Source organism: Furipterus horrens, unplaced genomic scaffold (genome assembly GCF_987537825.1).
Source record: "Furipterus horrens unplaced genomic scaffold, mFurHor1.1.pri manual_scaffold_5, whole genome shotgun sequence".
In the NCBI taxonomy this organism is placed as follows: Eukaryota; Metazoa; Chordata; class Mammalia; order Chiroptera; family Furipteridae; genus Furipterus; species Furipterus horrens.
Genome location: NW_028327175.1, coordinates 139,172,092 through 139,198,296, shown reverse-complemented (window position 1 = coordinate 139,198,296; position 26,205 = coordinate 139,172,092). Strand labels below are relative to the sequence as shown.

Sequence of the window (26,205 nt, the reverse complement as noted above, 5' to 3'; positions counted from 1 at the left end):
TGCGATCAGGCCAGCTGTGTCTGCTAGCTGGCCACTATCCAAGCCAAGACTATTTTCCCACAGAGACTGAGAGACGGAGGCCCTATCCTTCCCAATAATGACATTTCCAAGGAAAGGCTTTTAGGTCCTTGAGAAAGACATTCCTCAGTTGTAGGAGATACATATACATCTGAAAGGGACCGAGAAAGGATTCACAACTGTAAACCCTTTTGAGTCAATGCTCTAAGAAAGGGAGGTCAGGGACCTTGGTCAGATACCAGACCTGCAAGTACAGTAAGTTCTCTGATAGCCTAGAGCTTCCCAGACAAGAACTCCAAAGGGGGCTGGTGTTGTCCCAGGGCCTGTTAGGCTGCTAGAAGCCATGTTCAAGTTTGGGCAAGCCTCTCGCTGCAGAGGTTTGAACAGTGTTTGCACTGATTTTTTGCCATTCTCAAGGCCCATTTGTTATTGTATGTAGTTCTGTGTTCTTGGTATTCATGCGAGGTAAAACTAGAGAAAAAGTTCTAGAACCAAAAACACTAAACTGACCAAACTTTTAGTTATTTTTTCTGACTTGTAACAAAATGGTTTTTTTTTTTCACATTTATTGTTGTTCTATTATAGTTGTCCCATTTTCCCCCATTGCTCTCTCCTGCCTCGCCCACCTCCCCCCTCTCCCACAGTCAGTCCCCACTGGTGTCCATGTCCATCGGTCATTTACATTAGTTCCTTGACTAGACCCTTCCCTTTCTTTCCCCTCTTCTCTCCCTCCCCTGTCCCCTCTGGTCACTGTCAGTCTGTTCCTTGTTTCCATTCCTCCGGTTCTATTTTGTTCATTTGTTTGTTTTCTTCATTAGGTTCCTGTGTTAGGTGAGACAGTTAACTATTAATTAGATGAGGCACCCTGGCTGGTGTATCTCTGTTGGTTGGGTATCACCACACAAACAGAAGGGTCTCAGGTTTGATTCCCGGTCAGGGCACATGCCTAGGTCCCCAGTACGAAGGGCAACTTGGTTGATGGTTCTCTCACATTGATATTTTTCTCCTCCCCTTTCTCCCTCTCTCTAAAATAAACAAATAAATATATGAAAATTTTAATTAGACAAGGCTATGCTAGCTCAAGCTTTGGGTTCAGAAAGCCAAAATGAAAGCTCCCATTAATAGGAGTTTAACTTACTTGGCCATTAAACAGGTCTAAGCAAAGCCTAAAGTTACTTAATAAGTTCCATGTTTTGGGGAACTGGGGATTTTATTGTGTCTGTGAAACTCTAGGACACCTGGGACAGTTCAGATATTGGCTCAAAGATGCTAGTCACCTGTAATAAGTGAAGGGCTTTGAAGAACCTAATTAGACAGCAAAACTTCAGTCTAGTGCCCAGTCTGGTTACTGTTTGGGTTTTTGCCAAAGCAGATATATCGACAGACTCGATGCTTTACAAAATATATGAAAGGGAAGGAAAATACCCACTTTAATCAAACTGCAAACATATTAGTTATAGCTTCAGTGATGGTTGTAAACAGAGTTCAAATAGCTAAAGTGCTTTTATTTTGCTTCAGTGTAGTGATGGAAGGAAGATCAAGTTTAGGGGAGCCAGGCAGTCCAGAAGTGAAATACTACTTCCTAAATAGATTAGGGAAACCAGAGAATTACATTCATTGGTTCCTTCTTCTGGCAGAATTTAATCTAGAGATTAAAGGAGACCCAAGTCAGTAAGAACATTTAGTTTCTTAGACTGTAACGTGACAAAAATGGGTACAGTTGAACCAAGTGATAAACAAGCCTCCTGAAAGCCACAGAGATCCAACATAATAGGCTCAACATGCCCACCAATAATAATACGAATTTTTTTCAAGTTATCTTTTTACATTCTTAATTTTTCTTGAATGCTACTGAAGATCAAGAACATTATAGTCAGAAAGGAAACCTGTAGCCCTGGCTGACGTGGCTCAGTGGGTTGGGGCATCGTCCTGTAACCGAAAGGTCGTGGGGTTGGATTCCCAGTCAGGGCATGAGTGGGAGGCAATGGATCAATGTGTCCCTCTCTTTCCCTTCCCTTCTCTTGAAAGAGAATAAAATAAAGCCTTCAAAAGAAAAATGGGAAACTCAGTAGCTTCTCATTTTTTAAATATACTGTACTTCGCTTTCTTCTCTTGTGCTTTTAAATAGTATTTATTATACACAAATTTTTATAATTTTTGCTTAATGACTTCTATCATATACAGGTGTAGCCTTCTATAATAAAACAATAAAATTTTAAACTTGTAAAACACAGATTAAAAAGTGATTATTCTAAGTATTGAAGCATACCAAACCCTTTATAAAAGGCTTCATAAAAGGATTCCTTTGACTAATAATATCGCCTTGCACATTTACAATAAATTAATTTACACTTGCCTTACAAACTATTTTGAGTACTATTTACAGAATTTCAAGCTGTCCTCCAAATCTATTCCTATTAACCACTTCATCAAGTGGAACTATTAACACTTGTATTCTAAAGTGAACTTCAACAAAACACTTCCATTATTAACTCTATATTTCTAATTTACTATACCTCACAGTTGTCAAAGTTTGCCTCCAAAATATGATCTTTTGCTTCAATAAATATCTACTATATAGCAGGAAAAAACTTTATATATATATATATATATATATATATATATATGTGAATGATATATAGTATGTCCAGAAAGTATCCAGCCATGTACTATTGGAAAAAAAGACATTTATTGAAGAAGACACAGTATACAAGAAACATTGTACATAGGACAGTGACGCTTCAGTCCCCTTCAAAGTAGGCAGTGCGGGACCTCACACAGTTCTCTCAATTGCCATCAGCTTCCTTGTTATATTTTCCTGAATCTCATTGACAGTCTAAAATCTCTTTCCTTCAAAGGTGATGTTAAGTTTTGGGAAAAGCAAGAAGTCACAGGGCACCAAATCTGGGTTGTAGGGGGGCTGAGTCACCTGGGTGATTTGATGTTTCGCCAAAAAACTCTGCATGAGACGGGATGCATGAGCAGGTGCACTGTCATGATGAAACTGCCAATCACCAGTTGCCCACAGCTGTGGCCTTCTGAATCATCCAAATAGTTTTCGTGGTGGAATATTCAAGCTTAACACAAATTTGATGCAGATTCGTTGCTCTACTCAATCATTTTGAATGCGACGGCCACACAGTACACATGCTCACTCAATGGTGTCTACTGTCACCACCAACTAGTACAGTGAAGTCATCATCGTTCACACATGTGCATTCCAGTCCACTTTCCTTGGCTGCCAGGTTACATTGACGTCACACAAATCGTTCTTGTTTTATTAACAATGGTTGGACTTTTTATGCTAGAAGCTAGCTGCTTTCACGTGGACTTGTACTTCTAATTTTAGCTATCCTCATCTATATCGAATGGTATCACTAATTTTGGTTGTTCTAAAAATATTTTTTTCCAGATTGTATTGATATAAAACATTTTCATTAAAAAAAAAAATCTCCCAATGTCCTTTGACTCCATTTCCTGACCACAGCCTCTCCTGTTGACTTTAATTTGCATTTCCATGATGACTAATGATGGTATCTTTTCATGGACATGTTGACCATTGCTTATATGTAATTTCTTCATAGAAGTGTCTATTCAACTCTTCTATCACATTTTTGATTTTAAGTTTCCTACATATTCTTATGTATTTCCTTTATCTGATTTACTATGTATTGCAACTATTTCCTCCCAGTTAGCAGCTTGCCATTTTTTAATGGTATTCTTTGAAGAGAAGACATTTTTAAACTTGAAAAACTTTAACTTATCCATTTTTTCTTTGATGGTTAGCGACTTTTGCATCCTAAGAAATTTTTGCCTACCAAACTCTGAAAAGATTTTCTCACATTTTCCTATAGAAGTTTTATAGTTTGTTTAAATCTGTACTTTTTTGTTAATTTTGTATATAAAGTAAGGCTTCAAGTTTTCTTTTTCCATAAGGATATCCAGGTGTTCTTGAATGATTGTTGAAAAGGCTACTTTTCTCCCATCAAATTACATGACACTTTAGTCAAAAAATCAGTTGAAATCAACTTGGGGATCTATTTCTGGACTATTCTCCTCCATTGATCTATGCCTATTCTTAGGTCAGAACCACACTATCCTGACTACTGTAGTTTTATATAAGTCTTGCTCTTAGAAAGGACAACTTTGTTCTACTTCTTCAGAATTATTTTTAGCTACTCAAGATTTGCATGACTATGTAAATTTTAAAACCAGCCTGTAAATGTTTACCCAAAAAGGCTGTTGGATTTTGATAGGCACTGCTTAGAGTCTACAGATCAACAGGGGAGAACAGATATCTTAATACTGTCTTCCAATCCATGAACATGATGTATATATCCTTTTATTTAGGTCTTTTAAAAATGTCTTTCAGTAATGTTTTTATGTTTCAGTGTACAGGTCTTCCACATTAAAAATATTTACCCCTAAATACTTTGGTGGTGCTATTGAAAATTATATTTGAATTTTGTTGACAGTATAGTGACATACAATTTGTTAATATTGATTTATTTCCTGCAATCTTGTTAATTCAGATGTTAGTAGTAAGAGTTTTCGTAGCCCTTGGGAATTCTTTTGTATGTGCTCATGTCGCCTGTGACTAGTTTTACTTCATCCTGTCCAATCTCTACTGCACTGACTAGGACCTCAACTACAAGTTTGAACAGAAATACATTCTCATCTTGGTGCAGATTTTAGGAGAAAAATGTTCAATATTTTCTTTTTTTATTCGTTTATTCTTTTACAGTTGTCCCAAATTTTCCCCCTTTGCCCTCCTCCAGATCCCATATGATGTTATCAGTAGGTAAAGGAACTTCCCTTGTATTCCTTGTTTGCTGAAAGCTTTTATTATGAACTTTGTCAAATGCGTTTACTGTATCTATTGAACTGATCATGTGTTCTTTTTTCTCATTAGTTCTGCTACTATGGTAAATAACACAAATTGAGTTTCAAAAATTATACCAAGCTTGCTTTCCTGAGAAAACCCCATTTTGTCATCATGTAAGGTTGGTGTTCTATTTGAAAATCAACTATATATAGGATTTTTTATACATTACTGGATTCAAATTGCTAATAGTTTGTTGAAGACTTTGGGGGATTTTTAGAGGCTAATTGGTTTGGAGCTTTCTTTACTTGAAATATCTTATTTTCTGGTTTTGGTATAAGGATAATGCTGGCTCATAAACAGGTTTCTCTTCTGTTTTCTATAATGTTATAATATGATTGGTATTATTTCATCTTTAAATTTTTTATAGAACTTACCAGTGAAGCCATCTGGGCTTGGAATTTCCTTTGTGGGAAGGATAGTAATTCAATTTCTTAAATCAATAAGGGAATATTCAAACTTTCTATTTCTTTTCATGTCTTTTGGTAATTTGTGTCTTTCAAGAAATTTATCTATTTCACCTACACTGTCAAATTAACTGGTATATAGTGTTGAAACAAAGACAAAGGGAACAAAGGCCAGACCTCCCTTGGGGTGAGTACAAATTCCTCACTACACACTGACCTTGTTATTAGGAGATATTGCTGATGTATTTAGAGGTAAGAAGTCATAAGGTCTGAAACCTACTTAAAACAGAGGGAGGAGGGCCCTGGCCGGGTGGCGTGGTTGATTGGAGTGTCATCCTGTACACCAAAAGGTTGAGGGTTCAATTCCAGGTCAGGGCACATACCTAGGTTGTGGGTTCAACCCCTGGTTGGGGAGTATCTGGAAACTACCGATTCTCTTGCATCAATGTTTCTTTTTCTCTTTCTCCTCACTCCCTTCCTCTCTCTCTAAAATCAAAAAACATATCCTCAGGTGAAGATTAAAAAAGAGAGAGAGAAAGATGAATACCGGGTGAAGGGTATATGGGATCATTGTACTATTTTTACAATTCTGTAGATTAAAATTCAAAATAAAAAATTAAATGACACATTCACATTCCAGAACCCAACATTTAACAAAATAATCAGAAGATCACACCCATACTCTGCACAAGGAGTTTTATCATGGAACAAAGTTTGAAAACACCCTAAACATTCCACAAAGATGATTTGATAAACGACAGTACAATGGACACTAAATACCTAAAAACAACAAATCACATTTTTTCCAAGTGTATCCACATGTGGAAAATTCTCATTACAGGGAGACTGCTGAAGGAAAAAGTTGCAACACTGAACATATAGACCCATCCTATGTGCAGAGGAAAAAGCCTGCAAAGAGACATCATGCAAATGTGGTTGTCTCTGAGTGACGGGGTCGAGGGTTAACTTGACTCTTCACACTCCTTTTCTGAATTTCTTGAAGGGTTCCAGATACTCTCACCACTCCAGGGGCAACAAGGAAAGCTTGAATTGATTTAGGGTGTAGCAGACCAGGAGGGTCTAGATTAGCTTCAACAGGAAGAGAAATCCAACGGGCAGTGGTGTTAATTGGCCACAGGGTAGCCCAGCTGAGTAGAAACAACAGTGGTCTGGAGAAGAGGCGCAGACTCTGAGTTCCGGTCTCACTCCCCCCAAAATAAGCAAAAGTTGGGAGACTAATATGGCGTAAAAGGTAAATGAAAGGCAAAATTTCAGACAAATGTAAAACCACCTGACTTTCTACTCTGTTTCTAAAGTGCATCAATGGACTTGGTAGCTATTATTACAGGAAATCCACACAGAAGATGTAGTTTAAAGATCTGAGTGGAGGCATTGTGAGTTTGTGCTTCCTGCATGATCCTGGGCAAATGGTTTAGCCTTTCTGAGCCTATTTTCACCTCCGAAAACCTGGGAGGATGGTAATAGTAATCATATTCCTTCCACATCAAAAGATTATTATAGAAGGTATCTGTGAAGGTGGTCTGTAATTACAAAGCACTTTATAATGTTAAGGTTAATTTAGAATATGAGCTGTCCAAAATGCTATGATATCTTTGCAGAACTGGACCTGGACGAGAAAGGTAACAATGTAACACTGCCAATATGCTTTGCCACAAGAAACTACTGAGTGTACCATGTTGAAGTTGACAAGGACAACAATTGAACTTCATTCGACAGGCAGCCCAGAACAGGGATCTAGGAGCCACCTGGGCAGAGGCCCTGCCAGGGTAGAATTAGAAAGGTAGGAGCTACCCTCCAAAAAAGGGAGATCAGTATGCGAGTCTTTGGCTTTTACCACAAACGTAAATATTGCGAGCAATTGTAGTAAAGAATTTGAGAAGGGGGCTGGATGATCCCTGCCATGCCTGGTAAGAGGGGGAAACTGACCTGGCCATAAAACCTGGGCTGTTCTGCTGCCCAACCCCGGACAATGCTGTGGGGGCTGCACCACTGCCCTAGGCTGGAAACTGAGCTAAAGTGGATTTCCTCCTGAAATGCCTGTCGAGCCAGGCCGTAATCACCTGAGTAGGAAGATTATCTGGACAGGGACTGGACAGGATCCCTGCCTGATCTGCTGCTAGAGGCATGGTAATAAGATGCAAAGATGGGCTGTAGAGGAGAGAAAATGTTCTTTTTCTACCCTTTCATTTTTTTCCCCTGTAACACCATGGGCAGATTTTTCTGGGTTTGGGGGTCAGTGAGATTACAGCAAGGAGTTCAGCCTCTCATGCCGCGCTTCCTGTTTTACAAAAACGATCTACTCTTAAGAATGTGAAACTGACCCATTTATTTGACTAAATCATTGGTACCCAGATACACTTAAAACTGTAAGTCCACTGCTTTCTGCATTAGGGACAACGGAAGCAAGTAACCTTGTCAAATCAGGATGTTGAGAGGTAGGTTGAGGACTGGCCACTGAAACTGTAAAAATAATACAAATGCAAACTCCAGAGGTTAAAGTCAGGCGATTTATTGTAAACAGGATCACCCTCGCACTCCACCACACTGGCTGTGTCACGTGTTCTCTCTTCCAAATTAACTAGTCGAAAAGAAGACTTCCAAAGTGTCCCAGGGAACTAATAACCTAGCTTGTCTCACAAATCTCCTTTACTAAGTAAGTAAGCACTGAGTAAACAGCAGTCCCTGGGGTGGTCTGTTATTGCTCACGGATTGCAGCTTGGACCCATGTGAACGAATCCATTGGTGTGCCTGAGTGACCCAACAGCAGCTCTCCATCCCACCTGGAAACCAGACAGTGCTGGAGTGCACCAGACAATCCCAGGGCCCTGGGAGACCATGTGTGATTCCTTTCAGGTTTCTTCGTGTGACTTGCTCATAAAGATAACGGTTAAATTTCACTCATTGTTTAAAAAAAGAGCCAAAAGTTACTCAATAGCACATAATTTTCCACAGACAAGGTAAGTGGATTATATACTTGTACAGTGGTGGTTTAAACACTCACGACTAATTTTAGATCCATCTTGTTTTTATTTGCAGTTTGATGAAAAGATGCATAGTCTACAAATGCATAAACCAGAAGGAAGTGGTGACTCACGCTCCTTCTGACGGAGAGACAGGCTTCACTCAAAGAAGCCCTGGAAGGCAGGGATAAAGGACAGGTACAGCACCACATTTATGTGACAGAAATGGAGCCCCGCTTTGAAAAGCAGCCTCCACAGCTGTGAGTCTATCATTCTTGCCCCAAATTCAGATTATCTGGAAAATGGCAAATGTGAAAACTGAAGATGTGAAAAGATATGATTCTACAGAAAGAAATCCTAGCAAATCAACTCTCATGGAGGTAAAATGTCACTTGGAAATGCCACTCTTTGCCTGAGTTAGTGGACAACAGGGCCGATTATTGTTACTAACGCCTGTATGTGAAAGTACATTAACAATTTTTCTTGAAGTTTTAATAACAGTAAATATTTCAAAACAGCTGTTAAATTTATAGTAACAATTTCATCTAAAATAGTATTTCATGAGAAAAATATTTTTTAAAAGTCCACTCCAGTCATCATGTGTGTGTTTGTATGTTTATAATTATATATTTAAAAAAAAAACAACTTAATACTTGGGCAATATTAGACTGGTAGTAAAAGTGCGTTTTAGAGTCTTATGGAGATCATGCTATTTGAAAATTCAAGGCTTTTTTTTTCAATACCTCCAGGAATGCAGCTTTGTATTTGCCGCCTTTTAAAATTCATAATGGGGCAAATATTTTGGTTTATATACTCACTGAATTCATGGTAGTAGAAAGTTACAGGTGTCTACAGCAGCTTATGTTGGAAAAGCACGTCACACACGCAGTGGGAAGTGAAGTTCACCCTATCTGTACTTGTTAGATACAGTAACGTACTGATGGGAGAGTGAAGCCGATCGGCAGCACTGCAAACCAACTGTGAACGAGAATGTCGGTATAATTCACTTGGAAGGAAACAAACCACAGTAATCCTGAGAAATTCAATTTGGGACAAAACTGATGTAAGGTAAGTCTGTAGTTCTAGTACTAAAAATAAGTAGGGTGTTCTAGGGTTTTCCAGAGCTAGTTTGAATAAAAAACGTGTTCAAATTTTATAAAAAGGTTAAAATCATGCCTTATAATCAGCAATTACACTAATAAAAGAAAATTACATTACTTTGTTCATTATGTGCCAAATGTATGTTCTCCATTGGTTTACATGAGACCATCAAGTAGAAAGCAAATGTGAGTACAGATTTTTAAAAAGGTATTACCTTTCTAAATGTCATGAAGCCTTTCCTGTCAACCTAGGAGGCTTTTTTAAAAAGGTAACGTTTTCTTCTAACTAGTAGCCTATTTTACAGAATAGGGAAGGAAGATTCTATAGGAATATCATCCATCATTTTAAGTATTGTTATATAGGGAAATTTTCCTTAGTAATGAAAAAAATTTTAAAATATTTAAGAGGCATATATTTTAAAAATATTCTACATCTATAAGATTCTGTAATTTACTTTGGATTTTTAATATTTCTACATAATGACATCTGACAATATCTTTTTCTGTTTATGTTTCTAACAGTGAAGCAGGAACTATTAAAGTGGCCAAGATGGTTTACAAGCCCCTGGAAGACTCAGGAACGCATCCCCTTGCACGCTGCCGCCGTGGGGGACCTTCAGAGTTTGGCAGCCATGAAGTTAATATGTGGCTTCACGAGGGGAAACAGTGGCAAACCACGCTTGAACTCGGTCATGTTCTCAATCACTTCAGGCTGCAAAGAAAAACGTTTCCTCTTAGTGTATTTAGTCTAAAAAGCAGACTGAACAGAACATAAATGTTTCTCTTTTCTTTTTGCTTTTCATACACACTAGTTTCTACCCCACAGATCAGCAGGGCCAGAGGGTCTACACAAACCTATGGTGAGGACCCCGGTGGGACTGTGGCCAAGGAAGCCTCGGCTCTCCTCTGGTGCACAGCGCCGCACACTAAGGACTTGGCACTCAGGCTCCAGCAGAGGGTCAGAGCATGTGTGCCCGCCCAGCGAGGGCCCGGTTACAGGGTCAGTTTCCCTCCTCCTGCAATGAAATGCCAACCTTCCCAGGTGATTAAAATATTCAGACACTGTGGAAGGAGCAGGGAACAGAAGCGGCTGGAGATGGCCTGTGTTCAAGCTAGTGACAAAGGCAGACAAGGGCACAGGCTCAGTTTCTGTGCAGCTGAAAAAAGGAAAGTCTGACCACTGGGATCTGTCACAAAGAATGGGGACCTGGCCTTTACAGAGACCTAAATAGAGGCTCAAACACCTGGTGACCTGAAGCCTCTAGGTCTTATGTGTCCTGATGAACAAGCTCCTTACAAGTAGTAAGTCCCCTAACAGTGCAATCGAATGTAACAATTACATTTCTTACTTGTGGCAAGGCTGGTGCTTGTGACAAATTTATATCATTTTGACATGGGAACTCTCCAACCACAGGACCTGTAAGAAAATGAAGGAGTTGATGCTTTGAATTTATTGATACAAGCACACAAGAGCGACTTCCAAAAAAAAAAAAAAAATTGAAACCAGGCTCAGTTCATTAAAAACTGTACCAGACCTGGTGTACATACTGCTCCTATCCCCTCAGGATGCCTGTTCCCCAAGGCCCTGACTGCTTGTCCTGCCTCCTATCTGGAGTGTCCCCAGTGATGACTCATCACGTTGCCATGGTTATTAAAGCCTTGGCAGCAGCAACTTCAGTGCCCAGGGCTGACCTCACAGGACCCTGAAGCTCTGGTCACCACCATAGCCCAGAACCCTGGGAGTTCATGGTTATGCGGCACACCTTGGCCAGACAGACAGGAGACAGGAGGGACCCAGCAGATATATTCCCTGCCCTTCTTCCCCACGCACAGTGTTCCATACAGCTTCTCTGGAGATGTCCTACCAGCAACCAGCTGTGCGTTCTCACAGAGCTGTGGCCAGCCTGGCACTGTGCCATCTGGCGCTGGCTCTCTCTCTTGCTGCCTCCTTGCCTTTCCCTTATTTCTGCTTTGCTAGAGCAGACCCTGTCTCCAGGTAGTTCCCCATCTGCACTTTTTTACTTCCTGGTGCTCCAGAAAGGATGCGGCTATGGCAAGAGACAGCTTTCATGTGTCTAAAGATATACATTAAAAAAAAAAAAAATCAATGTTCAATACTTACAAGAATCCATTTCTCTGGCAAGAACATGGACGGATACCTTATGTCTCCTCGGGGCGTCTACTGCCAGCATTTCCTAGGCAGAAAGAATGGCAAAGTCACCCTTTTGCCCCACTAAGGAACAAAAAGAGGCTCTCTTTCAACTACGAAGAATCAGCTGTCACCAGAAACAGAAAAGATGCTATACCGTGAAGCAATGAAAATGTCCATTAGCAAAAGCTTCCTTATCATGCACATTGCATAGTTTCAATGATTATTACAAAGATAAATGAAATTCAAAGGACCGTTTAAATTGTAAGTAAAAATTATAACAGTATTAATATGTCAGTATTTGAACAAGCATAAAAATCTGAAATTTGGATCAACATGAGAAAAAGTTATATCAATATATAACCTGAGGTACAAAAAAAGAGAACAAAACATAAAATATGAGTTCTTCCATTGTTATTCACACTTGTAGCCATTGAAAAAAGAGTCGCTGGAAGCGACGCTGGCACTGCTGGGAAAATCTGTCAGCGTCGCTCACAGTGATGTTGGCACTCAAAGGGTTAAAATAAACGTCTCAGAAACTGAAAAGAGCTGAACATGATCACCTTCTTTCCTAGGCAATTGAGAACAGACCTAACCTCAGAGTTTAACAGTCTGAAGTAGTAAATAAACACAATTAAAACTTACAACATCAAGGAAGAAGATATATTCTGATTTAAAAGCATTCTGATTAAAACATTTAAAAACCCTAGGAATGAGTATTACTAATAAAGAGAGCAACAACAGAGACTACCTATTAAATAGCCTTAAGTGCCAATCCCTTTAAACACCTCTATTTTGTAAATAAGGAAACCATGGCTTAGAAGCTGAAGTAACTCAGCTGAGGCCACAGAGCTAGCTAGCTGGTGATGGCGCCGAGCCCGGGTCTGTGTCCAGAGGCCACATACTCTCCTGCTGCTACCCCGACGGGTGCAAGAACCTTTGGAGGAGCTGAGGTCCCCGAGCGAGGCCGGCAGCTCTCAGCGGGCCGCAGCGGACACGTGCCCTGTGCTCCTGCACTTAACTCTGCCCCCAACAGTCCGCTTGCGTAGCTCTCCCTTCATCTACACAAAGATCACTTGGGGTTATATTTCGATCAAAATTTTGTTTTATATATTTTTATTAACAAAAATATATAAATTTTTACATAGACATGTATATATTTTAATAATATTATTAAAAGCAGTTTCAGGTTCACAGCAAAACTGAGTGGAAGGTAAAGAGATTTCCCATACATCCGTTGCCCCACACATACATATAGCCTGCCCCCTTATCAAAATACATTAATATTTTAAAGGCTATTATAGCAGAAGAGCAAGGGTAGTTTAGATGAGACTCCTGTGTTCCTTTACACAATGCAAAGGGAATCATGAAGTAAAGAAAATAACTTGCCCAGCCACTTGAATGGCCAAAAAGCTTAAATCCCATCGCTATAAAAAGTGCTTTCAAAATACTGGCTTTTACTGCCAAATTTTGAAACTAAAATTGTATTGTCTCCCTTTTCGTGCTGCCAAGGTGTTACTGGCCATATCAGTACTTGTTTGCACGTACAGAAAACAGCAGCCTCGTAGTCTGGCAGGGGACTCGGGGGAGTAAGTGTAAATGGCTGGCAGGCAGTGCAAGGCCGCCCTTTTCCTCCAGGAAACGGCACCTCCAGGTCACGACACTTCCTTTTCCTCACTCGCCCACACAGCACCGATGCTGGTGAATAAGTGGGTTTTGGAAACTCCCATATAGGAGAAAAATGTGATAAGGTTCACTAGATAGTACAAATAATTTCACATCATTCTAATGAGAACTGCATGTACTGACTCTTGTACATTTAGTTACAATATATCCCTGAAAAATGACATTGTAAAGTAGATGTTTTTTCTCCCCAAGAGATGTTAGCACAGGGCCGGCCTGAGCTCCTGACCAATCAGCACCTAATAAATCAGATATGAACTGGGAGAAGTGGCTAGAACCCTAGCTGGGGTATAACTCTAAGGCTCTATGGTAATTACAGACTAGAACTTTGCTCTTTATCCTGCAAAGTAGACATAAAGGTATTTTACTCAGAGGTCCCAATATATTACAAAAAATATATGTAACACTTATAGTACAACTCTATTGCAGTAAAAACTTTTAATTTCTGTACTTAGCATGCTTATCACACATTACATACCCACTTAACAAAGTTTTTGCTACCCTTCCTAGAATTTTGTTACAGGTGGGGAAATTTAGAAGTGCTAATATCTTAAAGCTGTACTGGGAAAACTTCAATAATGGTGGTGCCTCTCTGCCCTCCTGATAAACTTTTTCTGTGAGCACAGGCATTCAAAACTTATAAGATCCCTGAACACAGTTCAAAGATGAGTAATCATTCATGTAAAGAAGCAGCCACAGTGGCCCCTAATGGGTGAAGATGATTTATAATTGCCAGAGATGGGAGAATAATCTAATTCTCAAGTTCTGTTTGTTTTCATTGCTCTTCCTTTTCACCAAACAAACTCAGGAATGGTCTTCGTGGGCTTGGGTGGGGAACAGAGAGAAGAAACCAAAAGGAGGCCTAAAGAGAGGAATCCAAAGGCCAGGAAGGGCCATCCCAGTCCCTGGTCCAGTGGGAGAAGAAAATAGTACTGGATTCAATATGAACTGTCTCTTTTTTCTAACAGTAATATGTGTCAAAAATACTCACATCCATAAAAACGTCTTCATAAGTCCTGCCTGAATGGATTCAAAGCAGCAACAAACACATCACACAGCTCACACAATATTTCCTTATAAGTCAAAACTTAAAATATATGAATTAAATTTACCTTGTAAAATTTGATGATATCTTCCTTGGTAAGTGTCTTTAAATATGCAACTTCTGTATTATCTGAAAAAGTAATCATATAGTAATTTACTAATAATCCCATTTTAAGTAGCCCAAAATACTACACTAAACGACAATATACTTCACTTCAACACTTCTAGGTATTCATATTTTTAAGTGATCACCTACTCCTACTAATAAGGGAATAAATTTCAAGTAAAAAGTTAAGAGGATATCCTGGCTCTCTACAAATGAGCTGCTGGACCTTGGGCTAGTCACTTCCACTTTTCTGAGCCTCAATTTCCTCATCCAGAAATCGGGGATAATAACTACTTCATGGGGCTATAGTGAGAACCAAGAAAAATGATAAGCAACAATAACATATAGCTAGAGCGCATGGCGAATGCTCAGTAAGTGGTATGCACTATATCAATAGTGAATACAACTGCTAGAAAAATTACAGGAAAGGAAACAGAGGCCCAGAAAAAGTGAGCTGGACAAGATCTTTAGCTTATCGGTATCAGAATGAGAACACAATCCAACTGTGGCTTCTCGTGTAGCTCAGCACACCTGACTGTTAATCTCTGCTCTGGAAGACGGGTGAAAGGGAGCTGATAAGCAGGAGCTCCGGGGGCAGAGTGCTGCCGAATCTAAAAGCACTGACACATTTTTGGAGAGCCCCGAGGGCCAATGTTTGTACTCCTGGCCTTCCAGGGCAGCACTTATGTCAAGAGAGTTCCATCTGCAAATGTTTCACCTTTTTTAGTGTTATGGGAAATACACACCTACATATCTATGCTCAGAGCCTCAGGGGCACAGTGATTGAACACAAGAAGTGAAATAAGATTGATTATTAGTGCATTGTTATGGGATACAGGTAGATGCAGCTCCAGTTTTAGAGAAGAAAAAAAGAAAACAGTCATGTTAACTAATGCTTCATTAGAAGTGAGGTGCCCCCACCCCCTCCCAACTCAGTACCAGACCATCCCCTACAAAATGAGTACTGTTCTGTAGAAAAGTCTCAACTCCTTAAATGTCACACTTACATGTCATGAAGGCAGGCCCTAATTTCGCCTTACCTCTGTCAAAGTTGTATTGCTGGGAGATGATTTCCCCCCAGTATTTAGCACACTCCGCAGCCAGTTTCTTTGGTTTGTCTAGTCGACGAATTGCTAACGCCTGAATGTGTTTTTGGAAGGCCTCTTCTGTCATGTCCTCTATGGACTTTTCCATGGTGACTAGGAAAGCTTCCACTCTGCTTTCTAGGTAGTGTGGAGGCTTTTCCGACTGGATGATGAACCGTAGGCCCTGTATGCCGCTGGCGCGACGCGGGCCACTGAAGACGATATAGCCTGAAACGTAAAAGACCGGCCAGTCAGGACTTGCTGTTTGAGACTCAGGCCACGTTTATTCTTTCAAAAAGTATCCTATCAGAGCAAACAAAATCTACTCTAGCGTTTTATGTTATTAACCTCTGAAGAAATATGAGCAATTAGGATATCCTCAGGCCCTAAGGACAGAGCAAAGGAGCTCTTTAAAGAATAGTCAGAAAGTTGGAGAGAACCTTTTCTTCTTAAAAAACAAACAAACTCTACTCATCATTCAGACTCATCATCCCGTAATTCCTAGTTATCCGCGAGTTGGTCCCTGCCCATCTACGTCACAGTTTCCTCACCCCTAAGGAAGGCCGGCTCATTTCCATCCGCTAGCCGTGGCCCAGCACTGTTTCCGTACACATCCGAATTCCACATGTGGACTTGCCTCCACTGCTGCATTGCCTGTCACGTAACCCGTTCCTGAACCAGCTCTGTGATGACTACCAATCTCTATGGAGACCAGGTAACTGAAGGTCATATTTCCACTGACATCTTACGAGCTCAACATCTTTCCTAAACCAAGCTCGTGGCCTGCCCCCTTCAGCTGCTCTGTCCCAGGCCACACCTCTGACAGCTGCGGTGTCTCTGGGTCCTTCTGAGAAAGACACTCTTTTCAGTACAGTCTGTGAGGTTTAAATCACTCTGGACTATAATTATGATTATTCTTTTACAGGTCTGCCTTCCCGATTAGATTGTGGGCTCCTTGAAGGAAGGACCAGAGATAGCATCTATTTTCATGGTCCAGCATCTATCACGGTGGTTGTTTAAAAAAAGATTGGTACTTGGAGAGACTCACCCAAATCCCTTTACACCAGTTCTTCCCAGTCATTACTGGGTCTGCTGCTTCTTTTTTTTTCACTGAACAAAACTGCTAGGATCTCCCACACTTTTAATAATGCCTAAAACTCTGCCTGAAACATTTCCTCAACAAACACTGAGTACCTTCTAGGTGCTTCAAGCTTGGGATACAAAGACGAATAAGAGAACATGCCTGCACTCCCAGGGAACCCAAAGGTTACTGAATCTAAGCTTCTCTGGATGGCTTGTGTCCCTCCTTGCCACCCACAACAGCCTGCCCTTAGCATCTTCTTCCCTCTACCCCACATGCCCTCTTTATGGACATGTGTGTCATGTAAACAGTGTCATCTCCTTAAGAACTGCTTTAATGTCCACAAGACATTATCTTTTAGAAGTGGATTCCCATAAACGAGGTTTTCACAACTCTTTCTGAATAGGGCATGCCTGAAGCAACACGCTAGGGGACCATACATGTGCCGAGTTTTCTGTAAGGACACTGGCTGCTCCTCGAGGTCTGAGGTACCTGCTGTCCCCCACTTCCCTCTCACCCAGCTGCTCCTTGGTGCGCAGGGTGTTGAAGCAAGGCTCAGAGATGATCTGACAGAAGAGCTCCAGGAACATGTTCTCTGAGGTGCTCTGCATGTCTGTCTGGTAGTATATCTCGATGCCGCAGTTATTGTGAACTTCGTTCCTCTGCTGATAGACAAACCATCCTCCTAAGGGGTTTCAAAAAGAGAGCAGCACATTCAAACACTTACTTAGAGTTTAATACAGTTAATGTTTTGTTTGGCTTTTGAAAGTTGTTTAATTTGATTGGTGTTTTTTGGCAATTCCAACCTGCAATTAATTTATTAGACTGTTTCTCAACACCTAGCATTTTGAGAATGGGATGGGAACTGAGTTATTTCTGAGCGTGGGGAAATCTGCAAAGGCACAGAGAGACAAAAGAGATAGGGCCGTAGGGGAGAGAGAAGGCAGGAAGTGTAGTAAAAAGAGGTATGAAGGATTTCATTTTGAAATTTTGTTTCTAGACTGGCATCACTTTGCCTGATGACCAAGTGCTATGGCTTTTTTTTTTCATCCTCACCCAAACACATTTTTTCATTGTTTTGAGAGAGAAAGAAAGGGAAAGAAAAAAAACATTGATTTGTGGCCTCCTGTACGTGCCCAGACCACGGATCGCTGGTGCCCACCAGGGAATGAACCTGTAACCCAAGGCAGGTGCCCCAACCGGGAATCAAACCCTCAGCCATTCGGTTATAGGACAATGCTCCAACCAACCGATTCACACCAATCAGGGCCAGGTGCTACGGTTTCTGAATGGCCGATCCTAATTCCTTCTCCATCACACTGCAGTGACTGAGTAACAAACTAGCATTAGTCTGAAATGCACCTGTGGTGACAGGTGATGCAGAACAAAGCTGTGCTCAAGGTATCCTTCCTTGCACGTTCAACAATGACATCCCGAGGTAATACTCTGTTGCTTTATTTAGTAGCTACTCACATGAGCAGGCACAGACCCTGGTCTTAAGAATGTATAAGCTTACATGGGCTATGGAGATGCATTTCAATCCCAATGCAGGAGAAGAAGTGCTGAGTAGCTTAAATAAGGAAAGGTTCAGAAAACCTGTGTTGTGAAGTCAGAAGAGGAAGTGATTACTTCTAGCTGGGAACTTTAGAAAACATTTGGTGGAACCAGAGGGCTTATAACATGGGCTTGGAAGGATGAATAGGGTGTACATGTAGGTCCAGGAGGAGAAGGAGCAGTTGGGGTTGGAGGGAGCAATATTTCAGGAGGATAAAATAGCTGGGAAACAAAGGCACAGACCATGTATGTATGGGCAACAGCCAACAATCGAATTCGGCTTAAAAAAGAAATTACTGCTTCTCACTCCTGGTCTAATAAACTTCCCACTAGACAGTTTTGAACAATGTTGAAAATAACGCTTAATGAGTTTTTATATCAACAAAAACCATTATTCCTGCAAAAGTAACCCAACATTGCAAACTCTAATATATTAATTATCTGTTTTGTATGTTAAAATTCCTCATAAAACATGCAGGTAATAAATGCATGTTGTTATCTACACCTGTGGCTTTCCTAAAACTATTTCTGCCGAAGACACTTATGGGCTTCCAATTAGATATTATAATTCTAGTTTTCATTTTTTATAAATTTTGATGATTCATAATCAACATTTCTTTAGCTTTGTGATATTTCTACCTCCTAACTCCTTTATATTCACTCAGTTACCAGTCAATTCCAGTATCATTCTCTTCAAAATAATTGCCTACATCCAATTTCATCTCTTCGGCCTGCCTATTATGAATTTCCTGGCAGAATTATCTACCTTTAACTATACTTCTATAAACAATAGAGGATCCCATAGTTCTTTACCATAAAACAATACATTGTCATCGAAGTGTGATGATGCACGATATTATGTCAAAGCTGTCCATTACCAAAGTTATAACATTTCAACTTACTGTCAGGGAGCTGAACTTCTCTATACCGGACCAGCTGACTTGGAAGGAGAGGTTTCGTATGAGCATGTTCAATGAGAGTGTCTTCAACCATCTGCATAATACCTAATGCAGCCTGTGGAAGAAGACAGGTCACAGTACAAGAATACAAATGTATCTTATCTGTGAAAATAAAACGTGTATTAAATGATGGCCTGTGCAATGTGAAAACATGTCTGTGAAATAAGCCTTAATCTTAAATATATTTGATCATATTCAAATGGATAAAAATTATATTTGTCAATTTGTAATTGTCACTATGGTAGAAATAGAGGCCCAGACCATCTCAATGCTGGGAAAAAGGGATTACTAAAGCTGGAGAGGTACCGGTGATGGGAAGGTAGTCCCAAGTGAACGACAGCTGGGGTCACAGCAAAGCAACAGAAGTAAGCATAAGGCTTTATATTGAATAAAACTGACCTTGCTAAGAATCCTGCCACTGGGCATAGTGCTTTGGAGACAGTAGAGCAGAGTGGTAGAGTGGTAAGGCTCATGAGACATGAGAATATCAGAGTGCTGTCCATGCACTAAACACCTGGCCTCTACTATTTAATTTAATCCTAATAACTCTAATTCTACAAATGGGAAAACTGAGCATAGTGAGGTTAAGACCTTTGCAGAAGATTACATATATAGCGTGTAGCACAGTTAGGATTTGAATCCAGGCTCTCTGATTCCACGCCATGTGTTCTTATCCACTTTACAGTCCTGCTGTCGTACACAGAGCAGGGACCATTTCTCCTACATCCTTCTGCAACAGTGCAAGGCAGGAACAGCAGAAGCAGCAGCCACAACAGTGGGTCCACGGTTAACCATGCCCATGCTGCTCCCCTTAGGCCTCCTCCTTCCTTCCCCCAGAGAGCAGAGAAGGTTGAGTGAAGCTTGAGATATGTTTATAAACACATGGTGGTGGTGAGCAGTCTTAGACAGACTGGGGTGAAAAATCTCGTGCACTGATTCACAAAAGACTGCTACCACTTCAACCACCCACCTGCTTGGTTATGTTTCCGTGAAGAAGGGCTTCAATGTGCAGCCGGGACAGGAGCTGAGGTATGAAGGCCTTGAGGCGAGGAAGGGTGACATCTGTAAAGGTGTAAGAAACAGAGAGCTCTGCTTATGAGGTTTTGTAAAAAACCTTTGAGACAATCTGAGTTCAGAGTTCAAAAACAGTAGTGAGTTCCTGTATACCCTTCACCCAGTTCTGCCGAATGTTAACATCTTTCATAGCCATAGTACAATGATCAAAACTAAGAATTTAACACTAGTACAATACCATTAAACTATAATATGGACTCCATTTGGATTTCAATTTTTCCACTAATATTTCTTTTCTCTTCTAGGATCTAACCCACAATTCCACCTTGCATTTAGTTGTTCTGTGCCCTTAGTTTCCTCCAATCTGTGACAGTTCCTTGGTCATTCCTTATCTTTGATGACCTGAAGATTTTTAAAGCATATTGTTCAGTGATTTTATAGAATGCCCTTTGTTTGGGTTTGTCTGGTGTTTTCTCATGATTCAATTGAGTTTCTGTAGGAAGAACACCACAGAGGCAACATGCCTTTCTCAGTGCAGCACACCCGTGGTGTTGGTATGTTTTAGTAGTGGTGATGTCCACACTGATCACTCAAATGGGTGGTGCCTGCCACATGCCTTTACTGTAAGCGCACTGATTTATTCATTTGGTTATAACCAAGTAACTCACCTATGCTCTACAAACAATTAGGAAAAGCCACCTGCTCATCAATGTTTACTTTCCCCACTATAATTAATAAATATTTATTTGGGGGGAAATACTTTGAAACTATGCAAATATTCTGTTTTTCCTTAACATTACCCACAAATTTTAGCAACCACTGGCGTATATTGCCTGTATCAATTATTATTATAGAATCCTAATAGTGAGTTTTCTACTCCCCACTTTCCTTTTACATGTATTGATTTAATTCTTCAATAAGGAAGAGTTGTCCCTTCTCTATTAGGATGCTGTACTAGTAATTGCTGCAATGAATGCTAAAATTAGCAACTAAAGTTTAAAGAGAGACATGGAAAGAAATTAACAAGTGCTAACTAAGGGCCAGCATCTTACAGATGTTATAACTGTAAAGTGTATGCTATTATTCCCATTTTAAAGGTGAGAAAACTGAAGTTTAGAAAATGTAAGTTTCTTGACCAAAATCATCAAGCTAGTACATTGCAGAACTGGCATGCGATCCTTGGTCTAACTAATTCTGAAGTGCATACTCATTCTTCTCCACTGCACTGCCTTAAGACTCCCCTACCCCCTTAGCCTTCTCTGCAGACCTCTATCACAACACCTACTCTCTTTCCCTCTACTGAAATGGTCTGTTTACATTCATGCTTGGCCACTAGACTAGAGCTCCCTGATCAAAGAAGACCCATCTAAATGATTTTTTTTTTTTTTTTAAAATCTCAAGCAACTGGAGCCTAGGGCCTGGTGCATAGGATGTAGTCAATAAATGCTGTTGGACCACACTGAACTCTGAGGTTCTTGCTACCCTAGCACCTGGATAGCTGACTGGCTTAGAGTCTTGTCTCAAGATTAAGCCACATTGGCATTAATGAATTACTGTGTAAATACATATAACAAAACAGAATAATAATTTATTAGAACAAAGAATTTCAACTATAAAAATGCTTTCTCTTTATAAAATACATTTTAGGAAGGTTTCACATGCCTGAGACACTTTAGAGCTTATTCTGCTTAAAATTCACATAACATCTGACTCAGAAACTAAAAAAAAAAAAAGGTGAAGGGGATCCAAAAACCTCTGTTATTTGATCATGCTGAATGCACATTCTGTTTCTTGAAAAATGTATTTAAAATCAATTATGCAGTATTTTTTTTATAAAGGCAAAATTCTTGCTATTAACTAAATGTGACTCATAACCATTTTGCAAAGAAAGGTACATTAACTATCCGGATTAGAAATGTATTTGTTCTACTTAATGAATTTTATAATCTACATACCTACTCAATGCCCAAGGCAACCAATAAAATAATGGTTTTTCAATACATTGTGTTCTTGATTTATCACTGAATATATCGAAAGTATAGTGTTACATAATCAGTGTAAAGACTTAGCATAAAAGAGCATTAAAAATTCAACAGTACTCTCTTTCCTTATTGCTGAGCATGTAGAAGATGATTAATTGGTAAAGTAATGCTGAGAAATTAAAAAAGGAAACAATAATAAAGGGTAATATCAGCTGATATCTTTCCAATGTAGCAAACCTTAAAGTAATTTCATTCCATTCCATAGATATTCATTAGACACACACACAGAGGATATAATATTATAATAGATATTAAATAAAGAGGATACAAGGAAGGCATAATAACTGCCCTCAAGGAATTTACGACTTTTAAGCAAAGCCTATGAAAACCAGATTTAAACTTTTCGGGGGAAAAATAAAAAGATGACACTTCATTCTTTATACAGTTCCTAGTTTTTAACTGAACTAAACAGATCCAGATGCCTGAGCACTTTGTGGCATAAGACTTCCCAACCTAGCCCTTTTTTCCTTTTCTGAAAACAATATTAACAAGGTAAGTTCCTGATTCAAAACATTTAGTCATCTGCAAAAATCTATGAACAGAACTAATTAACTGCTGTTAGTCCAGGTTGAAAACAGCAAATGTGGGTAAATTGCCTGAATACCAAAGGCCACCACATTCTTGATAAAAAAAAAGTATGCAAATCTGGTTTTAAGAGAACTATAAGTTATTAGAAAGCATAAACACTAGATATCAGGATAAAATAAGGAAAGTATTGGGCTATAAACAGAAAAAGAGACTCACCATCCAGGGCCTCTTTCAATTCGTCTTTAGTCCAGGCCACTTCAGTCATCAGCAGGCGGAGGTAGTACATGGCGTGCTGGTGAGGCTGTTCAGCTCGGAAGTTGTTGAGAGACCGCATGTACTGGTGAATGGAGACATGGGTTCATTAGTTTTACGAATCCTTTAAAAATCACTTCTTATTACCTTATGAACAAAAAGAACAAATTATAAATATAAAGCTCAAAAAACTTACAGCTTCTTTGATAATTTCAAATCTTTTTTCATCAATTTCAAAGGTAGCCATTTTCTCAATAATCTTCTTCAGCAAAATTGGCTGCTTGTCATTGTAACCTTTCACCGAGAGCTACAGAAAGAGTTCAAGGTGTTAATGGTCTAAAAATATCATGAAACACCTCAGTTTGATATGTACACATTCAGAAAATCCAAAACCAAGTGCTTTAAAATAAAAATGAAACAAAGTCAATTAATTTAACTTCTCATAAATATAATTTAAGACTTAGATAACATTAACCATTGGTATTTACTAACCCAAAAGCAATATCTTGCTTTTCCTAAATAAAATCAACAGTGGGAAAACTCACCTGATGCCCAACTATGGCAGCACACACTACGTTATCATAATTTAAGTTCTCATAAAGTCAAAATCAATTACAGATGTATTTTAAGTTTAATCTTCAAAAATTTTCTAAGGAGTGGCTGGCTTAAAGTTTTAATTGGTGGTAAGAAGGTAAAAATTATAGGGGAGTGTCATCTACAAACTACAGGATATGTCCACAAATTATTTATATTCAAATATTTTTGAAAACTATTTGGAGAAATGCCCCAATTTTTTATGTGGCATCTGGCCACTTTTATCATTCAATGGTGTCCGATAAGGATCCACCCACATCTTACCACTGGCTTATTGGAGGAGTTCTGCTGATGTGCCAAAAGCTAATGGCAAAACTGATAGGTAGTGAGGATACACACTGGATTTTGCCTTAGCACAATTCACTTTAAGCTCTGAAAGCATAACATTTTGAAAAGTGGGGGGTGCCTATTATCGTATTTCCTATTATTCTATTTGCATAGGGTGGCATCCGCTGCGGCAGAGGATATAATGTAACTAGAATAGCTATGAAAGCCTCCACCTTATGAAAAATGATAGACAAGAACCTCAGCAAAAGTGAAGGTTCTCGGCCATGGAAAGCACATCACATACTGTGCAAACTAGCCTGACAATGAGCTGAAAGCCCATGTTGTCACAAATAACAAATTTTTTATGTAACTGGTGATATGATACTGAAACTCAATAGTGAAAAATAAACAATGGATTATTACTTTTCTAGTTGGAGTTTATTTTGATCTCTGGGCTTCAAATTTCCCTGGCTTCTAGAATGGTTAGATTATATACATTCTTATACATTAATGAAAACTACCAGAAAATTTACTTGTGTGAAGAAAAAAAAAGTCATTGCTAAATAAATAAAATTTTAAATCCCTAAAACCTTCTGCTTAAGAATTTATAAAGAGGAGTACACAGCACATGCTCTCATTTCAGTTGTTACTAAAAGATACAATATATTTTCAAGAAAAGTGAAGATGAATGTGTGCCATAAAGAGATGTTAGTTTGGAAATGAGACATAAGTTTGGAAACATCACAAACAGTGTCAAGAAAAAGGATCTAGTTATTTCTTAGAGTGTATTTAATAATGTTTATTTTAAAATACACTCAAAAGTAGTTAATGATGCATGCTACAAAAAAATAAAAGGAAATGTCACAAGTATCTGAACACAGAACTTTCCATTATTATCAACAGAAATAAAGGAAGCTCATATAAAAATAAAATTCAAGCACCACAACAATAACTATGGATATCTTTCACTTACAGATGTTAATATCCTCAAATAAATGAAAAGAACAACATGCCTTCAGGATTACTATGTTAAGCATTTCAAGCAGAGGAACATGCATGTAAATGTAGCACACATACATGTTCACAAGGTGCACTAAACTCTACTAAATCATTCATTAGTGTAGCTAATAGTAATCTGAGTTCTTCAATCATTAAAAAGGTGCAAGGAAAAAACCATCAATCTTCTTGTTTAAAAAGGCAGAAGTTAATAGTTTTCCCAAGCTCAACATAATGCTTAAAACGGTGTGGTGCCTTTTCTTTGGTTTCCGTTTTACTTACAAGTATTGCATTCATCCCTGATGCAATGCCATAGCTCAGACCTGAGAGGCGTGCTGCATATGTATACTCTTTTAAATCATCCTTCAATAACCTGATAAACAGGTATGTCATGTTGCAATGGAGAGGATCAGCATAAATGTAGCGACTAACAAAAAGAAAAACAAAAGAAATGCTTTGATACCTCAAGCAGTGGCATGGTAATGAAGAAACATGACCGAAGAGTATGGATATGCAGCCTCATGATCTGAATTGCTAGGGAAACAGTATAAGTCAACCTTATGTTTACAATGGCAGCAAGACGTCATTCTCTGTCATCAAAGACCAAGACTTCAGATACAGAATGAGTAAGATCTAAACCTAAATCAGGGTCCAATTTTGTTTGAGCAGAAAAATATGATAATTTGATGAAAGATGTTTAAAAAAAAAAGAAATCAAGGAAAATTGGCATAATGTGAACGGTATATTGCTAAATACTTAAAATAAAAGCTAACTTAAAAAGTAAATGATGAGGAAATATGATTAGCCATAAAGATTTTTTTAAAAAGAAAGAAATTCAACTCATACCCTCAATAAAAAACGCCTCCATCAAATCAATGTAAAAAATGTTGATGAGTGGAAGGCTCTAAGACGTGGGTACTTACATACATCCCATAGATGGTATTTTGGAGGTCATAGCTCAAGCCTGCTAGCTCTGCTGCATATGCATACTCGTTGAGTGAGTCTTTGAGGAGCTCAAGGTACAAATAGGCCATGTTACAGTGCAAGGGGTCCACATAAGCAAATGGGCTGGAAGAAAATGTTGACAGTAAAATAGCTGATTTATTACTTCCCAATGTGATATGTGGCCTTTCGAGATGGATCAAGAAACTGAACACCAATTCATATAATTTCCCGAAGATACAGTTTGAATTCTGGAGTCTATCTCTTCTTCTCACGAGGAAAAACAGATGCCTAAAAAAGAAGTCTGAAATATACCCTGTGTGCTTGCTGGGGGAGGTGAAGAGGGAGAAGTGGCTGCTTACCCCAGAGGGTGTAACAGAGCTGGAAAGTTAGGAGTGGAACCAGCCAATACGCATAGCTACGTCCAGGCTGACAGGAGGAGGTATGGTTGAAAGATCTGATTCAGCACTGGCATGTCCCCTTTGTTCTAACCAAACCACACCTCGGTGGACAGGACCATG

The 26,205-nt window shown here is 39.3% G+C and overlaps 1 protein-coding gene across 5 annotated transcripts in view; it reads right to left on the bottom strand.

The window, feature by feature from the left end:
* Positions 1-7,821: 7,821 nt before the first annotated feature.
* IDE (insulin degrading enzyme) overlaps positions 7,822-26,205 on the bottom strand; it is an 88,457-nt gene continuing 70,073 nt past the window's right edge. For 3 of the 5 annotated variants that reach the window (XM_090277963.1, XM_090277966.1, XM_090277968.1), the window contains 11 exons: positions 25,666-25,810; positions 23,082-23,192; positions 22,850-22,970; positions 20,020-20,111; positions 18,993-19,104; positions 17,054-17,221; positions 15,411-15,683; positions 14,333-14,394; positions 11,511-11,583; positions 10,738-10,805; positions 7,822-10,100 (listed from right to left, as the gene is read on the bottom strand). In XM_090277963.1, the coding sequence (XP_090134089.1) occupies positions 10,005-10,100; positions 10,738-10,805; positions 11,511-11,583; positions 14,333-14,394; positions 15,411-15,683; positions 17,054-17,221; positions 18,993-19,104; positions 20,020-20,111; positions 22,850-22,970; positions 23,082-23,192; positions 25,666-25,810 (1,321 nt within the window). In that variant the 3' untranslated portion in view covers positions 7,822-10,004. Of the gene's footprint in view, positions 10,101-10,737; positions 10,806-11,510; positions 11,584-14,332; positions 14,395-15,410; positions 15,684-17,053; positions 17,222-18,992; positions 19,105-20,019; positions 20,112-22,849; positions 22,971-23,081; positions 23,193-25,024; positions 25,170-25,665; positions 25,811-26,205 lie in introns of all 5 variants that reach the window. The other 2 variants (XM_090277964.1, XM_090277967.1) reach the window with 1 other exon arrangement.